At 40.3% G+C, this 12,259-nt stretch overlaps 1 protein-coding gene across 1 annotated transcript in view; it reads left to right on the top strand.

The window, feature by feature from the left end:
- The window catches only part of LOC126419168 (NKAP family protein CG6066), a 67,654-nt gene that overhangs the window by 37,633 nt on the left and 17,762 nt on the right, over positions 1 to 12,259 (top strand). The window contains exon 4 of the mRNA XM_050086300.1: positions 3,212 to 3,443. Within this exon, the coding sequence (XP_049942257.1) occupies positions 3,212 to 3,443 (232 nt within the window). The remainder of the gene's footprint in view (positions 1 to 3,211; positions 3,444 to 12,259) is intronic.

The following is a 12,259-nucleotide window of genomic DNA, read 5'->3' on the forward strand; positions in this document are numbered from 1 at the left end:
GAGAAGATATAGGTGTTCATTTTTTCTGAGTGCTGTTAGAGAATGGAATGATAGAGAACTATTGTGAAGGTGGGTCAATGAATCCTCTGCCAGGCACATAAGTATGATTTGCAGAGTATTAACGTAAATGTAGATGTAGATTAATCAAGGACTATGCAAAGAAGTGAAAGCTGAAAGGTGGAAGGAATATGTAGGGGCTCTACAAGGCAAACAAACTTGGAGAGAATTTTACAGAAAGAGAAGGGGAAGTAAATGAAGATGAAATGGGGGTATGGTATTGTGAGAATAATGTGGTGGAGTCTCTTTGGGCTTGCTGTTGGATCCTAAAATCAACGCGATTCAATATTTTGGTGATCCAAATGATCACCATCTTCAGGAGAATACGCTTCTGCTGCTGAGTTCTCAGCAGCAGAAGTAGCATTCTCCTGAAGAATACCAATTTACATTCTGGTCTGACCTGCCAGAGCTGGTGGTCATGTGGGCATGAGGTGTGCTTGCTTGTGTGAATGGATGGTATGTGTTTCTCTTTCTTTTTCTGATGAAGGCTGTGGCTGAAGCTAATGTGTAAGTGTCTTTTAATTGTACGTGTCTGCAACTTAACGTGTTATCATTGCAGTAAGTAGCGATCTATCTTTTAGTTACACTGTCAACAGTCCAACCAGTCAGTTGTAGGGAGATTGAATATTAGATATGAAATGCAAACCATGGTGCAAAATTTTTATATACATAAATCATTGCAAGAAGTTAAAATCATAGTAATTGCCAGAATCAACTAAGAACTAAATCATAAAATTTAGCCCACCATTCAAATCATCATCCTTTTAATACAAACCATGTCTTGAATGTCATGGATATTGATGCAAAAGTAAAGATTCAGAATAAGGAATTTATGTAATTTAACTTGTTGTCTTGTACGTAGCTGTAAAAGTGTACACTGTAGTATAAATAATAACAGCGGGAAAATGCTCCTATCGGAGTATAAGATAGACTAATATACTCATGATTAAAAGTCTGTGACTGGAAAACAGGGAACCAGCTGCCTCATTCTACCTTCATCAGCACCTATAAAATTTTTCTCAAAAATTTTTGCATTCAAACATGTTCATACTCTTGTTAAGATGCAGTTCATCTTTCATTCCCACGAGCTCCCCTAACTGAAACTTGCTCACACCCACTAGTCCATCATTGTAAGTCGCTCATACCCATCTATTCCCACATACCCATTCTCTCTCACTCATTCAGCCAAAGTCATTGTCATATCCTTTTGTGTCTCTCTCCAACTGTCACTACACCCTGTCTCACAACTAAAGTCTCCTTCGTTCTGTTGTGATATGTCACAGTCTCTCTCTCTCTCTCTCTCTCTCTCTCTCTCTCTCTCTCTCTTACTTACTGCTACCACCTCATTCATTCATTCCCACTGCTACTGTCTCTTCTCACTGTCACTGTCTCTCTCTTCCTTGCTGTCATTGTCATAGGCTCTATCTCTCATTATCACTGGCTCTCACCCACTTCCACTTTCTCCTTCTCTTTATTCCTGTCCCACTGGCACCATCACCTTCACTCCTTTCCTAGCATTGTTCTGTCACTGTCAACTAAGTTCCAGTGCCACTGTTTTCTTCTCTTTCTCTCACATTGCCATTGTCTCCTTCACTCGCTCTATACTACAGCCACTGTGTACCATCTTCCTACATTTATTACTTTTTCGTCTCTCTCCTGCTGCCACTCTCTCTCCTTCACTCTCATCATAAAAAAGTATGAATATGTGTGCGTGCAGAATCTGGGACAATTTTTAAGGGTGCCAAGGAACGTAGAATGAGGCAACTGGTACCCCATTTGTCACCCGGAGTCTTTTAACAGGATTATATTTGCCCTTTCTGTGCTCTGATAGGAGCATTTTTCTGATGCTTCACGTCATTTCCTTGGTAAAGCAGGGAACGTCACTCATGTAGAAGGAACTTATCATCAGTAAAATTTTGATAGTTTACTTATGTGAAACAGATATAATGCAAAACTAATTTTACACCTCAGCCAGGATTTTACTTGCACAAAAAATTTGCTTTTGCTTCAGTACTGTAACACGGGGTTCCCAGAACCCTTCTGATGATAATGGAGACACTTTAAGAATATTTCTGTGTGCTACGTCACTTTATAAACTATGTTTTTGCCTCACACGTTTGTGTTTTATGTGTAAAAGTAGGGTAACTGTGAACCTCTGTATCTCAGAAGTGGACAAAGACATCAAGTAAATTTTCAATGTTGTTCGAGATTGATGTATTAAGAATACACCTTAAAAATTTCAGCCATTTGCTGCATGGACATTGTGGAATCTGCAGCTTGGTTTTGGTGCGAAAAAATGGTAAAAATGATTAGTTTTGGGGTTCTCTAAGCAGCTGCTCAAGAACTAACAAATATTTTTGATAAAGAGAAGACGGCACTTGTAGATAAATACCTTGAGAATATACCATTAAAATCTGAGCAATTTGCTGTGGTTATTTATTATTTAGATTTTGCCTCAAACCGGATTTTATGCACATATTTTATGTGTAGAAGTGGGATGAAATTGAACCTCTGCATCTCTGAATCAAATTAATATATCATTAGAGTTTTCGAGGCTCTTGGAGATCAGGATCTTAGGAGTATATAGTAAAGATATCAATCACTTGCTGTGCATAGCCATCCTGGAATCTGCAGCTCAGTTTTTCTATTAAAAGGTGCTAAGAATTTTTTTTCTTTTCTTTTGTGTGGTGGTGGGGGGTTTCTGAACAACTGCCCATGAACTAATGGTGCCTCCAAAGCTGCTTAATGCCCACAATAGACTACATCCAATGCAAGAAGAACCAAATGATTTATTCCATTTGGCTAAGGAGGAAGAATTGTGTGATATTCATACTTTGACCCTGTCCTGTAGAATAGTCACACAAACACAATCCTTCTGTTGGGAGTAGAAATGGTCCCAAGCCCCAGGGAAATCCAAAACAGTTGACCTTACCTGTCCATCACCAAGAGAACCCGAGATATGAGCTCCAGAAGAATTCCAAATGTGCGACTTTTTGAAACTTGTTAGGTATCGCATGCATACCGATAGTATGTTTTCAATTTTGGTGCTGCTTCCTTCTCTGGGTGTGTATGTTGGTACTGATTTCAAAAAATTGTGAAATAAAGTGTTTTATTTTATAAATGTTCCATCAGCATACCTTTTTCTCATTTGCAGAAGCAGATGGGTCAGGTAGTGATGATGAAGATGGAATAGTGGGCCCTGTACAGAAACAGCATGTGACCCTGTCACAGAAAGATTATGGTAAAGCCTTGTTACCTGGAGAAGGAGCAGCCATGGCTGCTTATGTTGCTGAAGGCAAACGAATACCTCGTAGAGGAGAAATTGGTCTAACTTCTGATCAGATAGCTTCCTTTGAAGCTGTTGGCTATGTAATGAGTGGTAGCAGGTCTGTATTTTCTAAAGACAGTCTTTTTCTTTCAGAGCTTTTTATTTATTGTCTTTTACATTCAACTATCTAAATCTCAATAGCTCTAAGGAGTAAAACATATTTCTAAAAGCAGTTACCATTGGCTAGTTACAATTTGTTTTGAAACATGCCATTATTGATTTTTGAAATCATGGCGTCTGGAGAGATCTTTTTTGCTGTTTGTTAATAAGTATTAACATGTACTATTGTTAAAACTCTAGTGACATGGTATATTACTGCAAAACAGGATTTAAGTTACCCAAATTGAAATCAGCATCAATGTTTAGAACATTATAAAAATATAGCTGTGCTTTATCTCTTATCAAATACAACTCCAGATGTTGATGAGCATAATGAGTGTGTGTGAGTTTATAAAAAGCAATAGGATGCAGACTATCTTAGTTCGTACTAGCAGCAGGATTGTTGTAATGCAATTAGAAGTTAAACAAAGTAAATGAGTGGCTGTTCTCTCTCACACATTATAACTCCATTAAACTACTTTGTTTTACTGAGGTCATGCAAGATGAAGCAGTTGCACTGGCTTATAGAGTGAATAAACACCCTGAAAGAAATTTTGGCAGATACTATACATCCTTCAAGTGTGCATGAGAGTGTACACTCATGGACATTTAAATATGCTTACCTGTACTAATACATCGCATCCCCTTCCCTTGATGTTGGCTGTGTGGCGTGTTCCCTGACACCAAGGGTATTGTGGATGGGGGGAGGGGGTGGGGGAGAGCTTGATCAGAGGCTATTTAACATCCATCCACATCTCATGGAGATTGGTCAGCACTTAATGCTGACTGTGAGACACACGTACCTCAAACAGTGGCACCCCAGATATTCTCACTGTGAATGAGGTCACCTGTGGGCCTCACAAGCACCAACGTTTCTGTTGTAGTGTACCTCCAACCATTCCGTCATAATTTGTGAGTGAAGGGGTGACATATTTTGTTGCTGAGGACCCTGTAGGAGTACAAATGGATACACATAATTCGGCATCGGTACCTGTGCTGCTCTTCATTGAAACACACTGGTAGATGTATCAGGAGTCCTACTTCATCTGATTTAATCATCTCCCACACACTAATAACCTCATCACCTACCTGAGCAGCACTTGATCATCAAGTGAAACGCATTCTCGTATATTTTTTACATATGGGTATTCTCCTGCAGGTATGTACCACAACTAACAGTACGGTTGACATTTTCCCTTGTTCCAAGCACCATATTGTGGTAAGCCTTTGCACATGTACCATTTGATGAGTGTTGAGCAGAATGGAGTGTGGAGTGGCGGTTTATGAACTCCATGGAATGGTCACTCTAGATGATATGGCTATGCCAGTCGTTGTCACCCAACATTAAAATGGCTGTCTACCAGTTGTTAGAAACCACCATAGCAAATGGCAATTTCTGTTGTGAATACATTGCTGCCTAACTAGGCATACTTATGGTACACCTTTGACACAATGGCATGTGAAACCCACTGCTTGCATGGCCTTATTACAATGTTTCTGTTCTTAAACCAGTGGGCTGCAACAAAGTGGTTGGATGAAATTAGAATGATTGGATTTTTACATCTGTTCCAGAAGCTTGTCTTAGCTCAAGTGAGCATATTTCAGATGAGCTGCAGTGCTCACTACAATAACAATTGGATTGTTTCCAATCTTGCACAAGAGTAGTGTGCAATAGCAGGATGAGATGTACCTACCCATAGTATGTACACAACAACAGCTTCAGATAATATATTTTCTTTATGCTGCCACTGTCAGAGCCATCAGTCGTTTGACATTCACTGCTGAATAAAAGCCAAAACATTTCTAATGTTATTTGCCTGTGTTCCATTAGGCTGTAGTCACAATCTTTTTCTGTACATTGTGATTTAGTAAAAGCTTGCTTGATATATGTACCATGCACTTATCTCTCTAAATGTCCCACATACATCCATTTCATACATATTACAGGTATATCTATGTATTGCATGTTTCTTGATTTGTTTGGTTGTTTTCACAACATATATCTCTTCATTGGTCTTTGAGCAATCCATATTTTTTAACGATTACTGTATTTAAATTAAATGTCACTTTGCTATGAGTCAAAACTAGTAAAACACATTTATTGTAGACATTCACTTTCAGAATGTTGGAACCTTCTTTATGTATCCAGTAATGGCAATGTAATGTATGTCAAACCAGTAATAGTAAGGAGTGGAAACCAATAAGTAAACACTGTGGATTTGAATATCCAATTCAGTTAATGATTTCATTTTTGTATTCATTACTCCCCCCCACCCCCCGATCTGGCCTTGTAACACTAACCAAAACGGCCTTGCTGTGCTGGTACTGCGAACGGCTGAAAGCAAGGGGAAACTATAGCAGTAATTTTTCCCGAGGGCATGCAGCTTTACTGTATGGTTAAATGATAATGGTGTCCTCTTGGGCAAAATAGTCCCCCATTTGGATCTCCGGGTGGGGACTACTCAAGAGGACGTCATTATCAGGAGATAGAAAACTGGCCTCCTATGGATCGGAGCGTGGAATGTCAGATCCCTTAATCAGGCAGGTAGGTTAGAAAATTTAAAAAGGGAAATGGATAGGTTAAAGTTAGATATAGTGGGAATTAGTGAAGTTCCGTGGCAGGAGGAACAAGACTTCTGGTCAGGTGAATACAGGGTTATAAACACAAAATCAAATAGGGGTAATGCAGGAGTAGGTTTAATAATGAATAGGAAAATAAGAATGCGGGTAAGCTATTACAAACAGCATAGTGAACGCATTATTGTGGCCAAGATAGACACGAAGCCCACGCCAGTGTGCGAATTGCAGGGGGGGATGGGGGGGATTTCCCCCCTCTGCATCAGACCATCCCCTCCTCTGGTTTTAGTTCATGCGTCCCAACCTGGGATGTTTATTTCCCAAGCACTGGAGTAAAATTTTACATATAATTTAAATTTGTGGAGCCGAAACCTGAAAGTTTTTAATAAGTCTTACTATTAATATGTTTCAGTTTTCTATCATCAGAATAAGTACAGCTTTTCACAAATGTGCCTCTACTTTTTGAATTCCACTCGTATACCTGTATGTAGAGGATTTTGTAAATAAGCTTTACCTGTAATGTACTTTTAAAGATATGACAAGGGATTGCTTTTCTGATAGTGCATATGCGTGAATAGTGAGTTTTGGCATTAACATCTATTTATAAATAGCTGTTTAACCATGCGTAACGCCACGGTCCAAGCTGGTAACATATATAATTCTAATAACCCCCGAAGACATCCCCCCCCCCCCCCCCCCACTGGTAAAAGTACAAATCGCACCCTGGCCCACGCCCACTACAGTAGTACAGGTTTATATGCCAACTAGCTCTGCAGATGACGAAGAAATTGAAGAAATGTATGATGAAATAAAAGAAATTATTCAGATAGTGAAGGGAGATGAAAATTTAATAGTCATGGGTGACTGGAATTCGTCAGTAGGAAAAGGGAGAGAAGGAAACATAGTAGGTGAATATGGATTGGGGGTAAGAATTTTTCACAGAGCACAACTTAATCATAGCTAACACTTGGTTCAAGAATCATAAAAGAAGGTTGTATACATGGAAAAAGCCTGGAGATACTAACAGGTTTCAGATAAATCATATAATGGTAAGCCAGAGATTTAGGAACCAGGTTTTAAATTGTAAGACATTTCCAGGGGCAGATGTGGACTCTGACCACAATCCATTGGTTATGAACTGTAGATTAAAACTGAAGAAACTGCAAAAAGGTGGGAATTTAAGGAGATGGGACCTGGAAAAACTGACTAAACCAGAGGTTGTACAGAGTTTCAGGGAGAGCATAAGGGAACAATTGACAAGGATGGGGGAAAGAAATACAGTGGGAGAAGAATGGGTAGCTCTGAGGGATGAAGTAGTAAGGGCAGCAGAGGATCAAATAGGTAAAAAGACGAGGGCTAGTAGAAATCCTTGGGTAACAGAAGAAATATTGAATTACAAAATTGTTAAGGCTTTCGTGGCCACTTGTTGACAAACTGCCTATTGGCTTCTGTCTCGGGTTATTCGGCCGACGTTCATCTAATGGTTTTTCTGACGTTTCGCCAGCACGAGTGGTTGGCATTGTCAAAGCTTCACCCTCTATTGCCGGTGGTGAACTGGAGCCGAGCTCGCGGCGGCAGACTATATGTACCTGGCGCACCAACGTCCGAGGGCTTCTCCGCAGTCATTTCCGGTGCGGTTCTCCTCTTGCTACCTGCGACGGTCGTTCGCTGCAGTACGGGAAGCCAGGATCCGTTTACCTTAAGGCTTTCCTCTTTCTTGTTCAAATTGTTCGCATGTTTTTGTATTTCTACAGCTTCTCTGAACAAGTGCGTGTGATAGTGCTTCTCTACAGCCAGATCTTCCTTGTCGGCAAATTTTATTACGTGGTCGGTCTCATTCAGTGCATGCTCTGCCACGGCTGAGTTCTCCACCTGCCCCAGCCTGCAGTGTCGCTTATGCTCTTTGATCCTGGTGTTAATGGATCGTCCAGTCATTCCGACATAAACTTTTCCGCATATGCATGGTATACGGTATACTCCCGACATTGCAAGTGGGTCTCTTTTCTCCTTCGCCGATCTAAGACACTCTTTGATCTTCCTTGTCGGTTTGAAAATTGTCTTTACGCCATGTTTGCGCAATATACGGCCGATTCTGTCCGTCACTCTGGGAATGTATGGCAGAAAGGCCGTACCCGACATTTCTCTTTCTGGTTCCTTACTTCGCCGAGTGTTTGGCTCTGTTACACTTCTAATATAGCTTGTGGAGTACCCATTGCTCCTCAGGACAGTTTCCGGGTGTTGCATTTCTCGTTTGAGATGTTGCGGCTCACATATTCGTCCTGCTCTCGTTACGAGCGTACTAATCATGCCTCTTTTCTGGCTCGGGTGGTGGTTTGACAGTTTGACCACCACATTCCCAGAGTGACGGACAGAATCGGCTGTATATTGCGCAAACATGGCGTAAAGACAATTTTCAAACCGACAAGGAAGATCAAAGAGTGTCTTAGATCGGTGAAGGAGAAAAGAGACCCACTTGCAATGTCGGGACTATACCGTATACCATGCACATGCGGAAAAGTTTATGTCGGAATGACTGGACGATCCATTAACACCAGGATCAAAGAGCATAAGCGACACTGCAGGCTGGGGCAGGTGGAGAACTCAGTCGTTGCAGAGCACGCACTGAATGAGACCGACCACGTAATAAAATTCGCCGACACGGAAGTTCTGGCTGTAGAGAAGCACTATCACACGCGCTTGTTCAGAGAAGCTGTAGAAATACAAAAACATGTGAACAGTTTGAACAAGAAAGAGGAAAGCCTTAAGGTAAACTGATCCTGGCTTCCCGTACTGCAGCGAACGACCGTCGCAGGTAGCAAGAGGAGAACCGCACCGGAAATGACCGCGGAGAAGCCCTCGGACGTTGGCGTGCCAGGTACATATAGTCTGCGGCCGCGAGCTCGGCTCCAGTTCACCCCCGGCAATGGAGGTGAAGCTTTGACAATGCCAGCCACTCTTGCTGGCGAAACGTCAGAAAAATCATTAGATGAACATCGGCCGAATAACGCGAGACAGAAGCCAATGGGCAGTTTGTCAAATATTGAATTTAATTGATGAAAGGAGAAAATATAAAAATGCAGTAAATGAAGCAGGCAAAAAGGAATACAAATGTCTCAAAAATGAGATGGACAGGAAGTGCAAAATGGCTAAGCAGGGATGGCTAGAGGACAAATGTAAGGATGTAGAGTCTTATCTCACTAGGGGTAAGATAGATACTGCCTACAGCAGGAAAATTAAAGAGACCTTTGGAGAAAAGAGAACCACTTGTATGAATATCAAAAGCTCAGATGGAAACCCAGTTCTAAGCAAAGAAGGGAAAGCAGAAAGGTGGAAGGAGTATATAGAGGGTCTATACAAGGGTGATGTACTTGAGGACAATATTATGGAAATGGAAGAGGATGTAGACAAAGACGAAAGGGGAGATAAGATACTGTGTGAAGAGTTTGACAGAGCACTGAAAGACTTGAGTCGAAACGAGGCCCCAGGAGTAGACAACATTCCATTAGAACTACTGACAGCCTTGGGAGAGCCAGTCCTGACTAAACTCTACCATCTGGTGAGCAAGATGTATGAGACAGGCGAAATACCCTCAGACTTCAAGAAGAATATAATAATTCCAATACCAAAGAAAGCAGGTGTAGACAGGTGTGAAAATTACCGAACAATCAGTTTAATAAGTCACAGCTGCAAAATACTAACGCGAATTCTTTACAGACGAATGGAAAAACTAGTAGAAGCCAACCTCGGGGAAGATCAGTTTGGATTCCGTAGAAATATTGGAACACGTGAGGCAATAGTGACACTACAACTTATCTTAGAAGCTAGATTAAGGAAAGGCAAACCTACATTGCTAGCATTTGTAGACTTAGAGAAAGCTTTTGACAATGTTGACTGGAATACTCTCTTTCAAATTCTGAAGGTGGCAGGGGTAAAATACGGGGAGCGAAAAGCTATTTACAATTTGTACAGAAACCAGATGGCAGTTATAAGAGTCGAGGGACATCAAAGGGAACCAGTGGTTGGGAAGGGAGTGAGACAAGGTTGTAGCCTCTCCCCGATGTTATTCAATCTGTATACTGAGCAAGCAGTGAAGGAAACAAAAGAAAAATTTGGAGTAGGTATTAAAATCCATGGAGAAGAAATAAAAACTTTGAGGTTCGCCGATGACATTGTAATTCTGTCAGAGACAGCAAAGGATCTGGAAGAGCAGTTGAACGGAATGGACAGTGTCTTGAAAGGAGGATATAGGATGAACATCAACAAGAGCAAAATGAGTATAATGGAATGTAGTCGAATTAAGTCGGGTGATGCTGAGGGAATTAGATTAGGGAATGAGACACTTAAAGTAGTAAAGACGTTTTGCTACTTGGGGAGCAAAATAACTGATGATGGTCGAAGTAGAGAGGATATAAAATGTAGTCTGGCAATGGCAAGGAAAGAATTTCTGAAGAAAAGAAATTTGTTAACATCGAGTATAGATTTAAGTGTCAGGAAGTCGTTTCTGAAAGTATTTGTATGGAGTGTAGCCATGTATGGAAGTGGAACAAGGACGATAAATAGTTTGGACAAGAAGAGAATAGAAGCTTTCGAAATGTGGTGCTACAGAAGAATGCTGAAGATTAGATGGGTAGATCACATAACTAATGAAGAGGTATTGAATAGAATTGGGGAGAAGAGGAGTTTGTGGCACAACTTGACTAGAAGAAGGGATCGGTTGGTAGGACATGTTCTGAGGCATCAAGGGATCACAAATTTAGCATTGGAGGGCAGCATGGAGGGTAAAACTCGTAGAGGGAGACCAAGAGATGAATACACTAAGCAGATTCAGAAGGATGTAGGTTGCAGTAGGTACTGGGAGATGAAGAAGCTTGCACAGGATAGAGTAGCATGGAGAGCTGCATCAAACCAGTCTCAGGACTGAAGATAACAACAACAACAACAACAACATTCATTATTTTGATGACTGTTCTAGTGGTCTTACATGTGCTTGCAGCACTTGGTGAAGACAACTTAGTCAGTCAGAAACATTTTTCTGCTATTGCTGTTACATCTATAAATGGGAAATATTATTACTGTCCTAAATGGGTGACGCGTCAAAAACTTGGAACTGTAACTTTTCTTATGTAATTTTGTAGGTGAGACATTGGATATTACTAATTTGCTGTTGCAAATATAAAGTGTGCCTAGTAGACTTCTTGCTTTGGTAACTATTGTCAACATAATACTAATGGTATCCTATCTCTTTACTATCTACTATCTGCTATGATCTGCTACTATTCTCTTTACTGATGATACATATAAGATCTAAATTATTTATTTATTTGTACACGAGGAAGACTGGAAACTCCACAACTAAGTAAAAGAAAGAAAATTCTTGCAACTGGAATGGCAATATTTAAAATCTCAATTATTTCTGTTGCTTGCCAGCTATTGAGTTAGTTGTCTAAGACTAATGTAGGAGAATCTATTGAGTACTGTTTCATGACTTAATTGAATACTGCTGAGTATGTAGATATTGTATGTTTGGGACACTTCCTTGCTATTGAACTTAAGAGCGTCTTTGAAAGATTTCAAGTTGTAGTTGAATCTGTTGATTACTAAAGCATCTAATTACTAATCTGAGCAAATCTTGACCCCTTATTAAGTCCAAATAAATTATGTCAGATTCAATTTTTACCTGAACAGACCTAGTGTTTTTGTTTGCTGTCCAAATACATATTCAAATCTCATTAACAAAATTTTAAGCTTTGTACCTCTGATTTCAGTCAACTCAGGTATAATTAAGGTGCACATACTTTTTTTGGAAGAGTTCTGTGTTCTAGAAAAATTTGGCACTTGTTATCTATGTTCATGACATTGCTGTTCATCTAATGTGTGATTTGATTCTTTATTTGATTTACGGAGTCATGTGAGTTTATTTAGGGTTCTCACAATTTTGTTAACTAAAAAATCCCCATGGTCACTATACACATTGTCTGCCACTTAATAGGCTAGCCCTGATGTCTAGTGCACACCTGAGCTATTGGTGGGAAGCCTAAAATTCTCCATCCTATAGTTCAGCGCAGATCATCCTGAGGACAGTACAGTAGACTGCCACCCATCTTGAAACTGCCAGAATGAGGCTAGTTGTTTCATCATATTTGCCAGTCTCTGGAACAGTGGGTTTAGATTATAAGTGATAAAACAATATGTACAGCT

The sequence above is a fragment of the Schistocerca serialis genome, chromosome 1 (genome assembly GCF_023864345.2).
Source record: "Schistocerca serialis cubense isolate TAMUIC-IGC-003099 chromosome 1, iqSchSeri2.2, whole genome shotgun sequence".
NCBI classification, from domain to species: Eukaryota; Metazoa; Arthropoda; class Insecta; order Orthoptera; family Acrididae; genus Schistocerca; species Schistocerca serialis.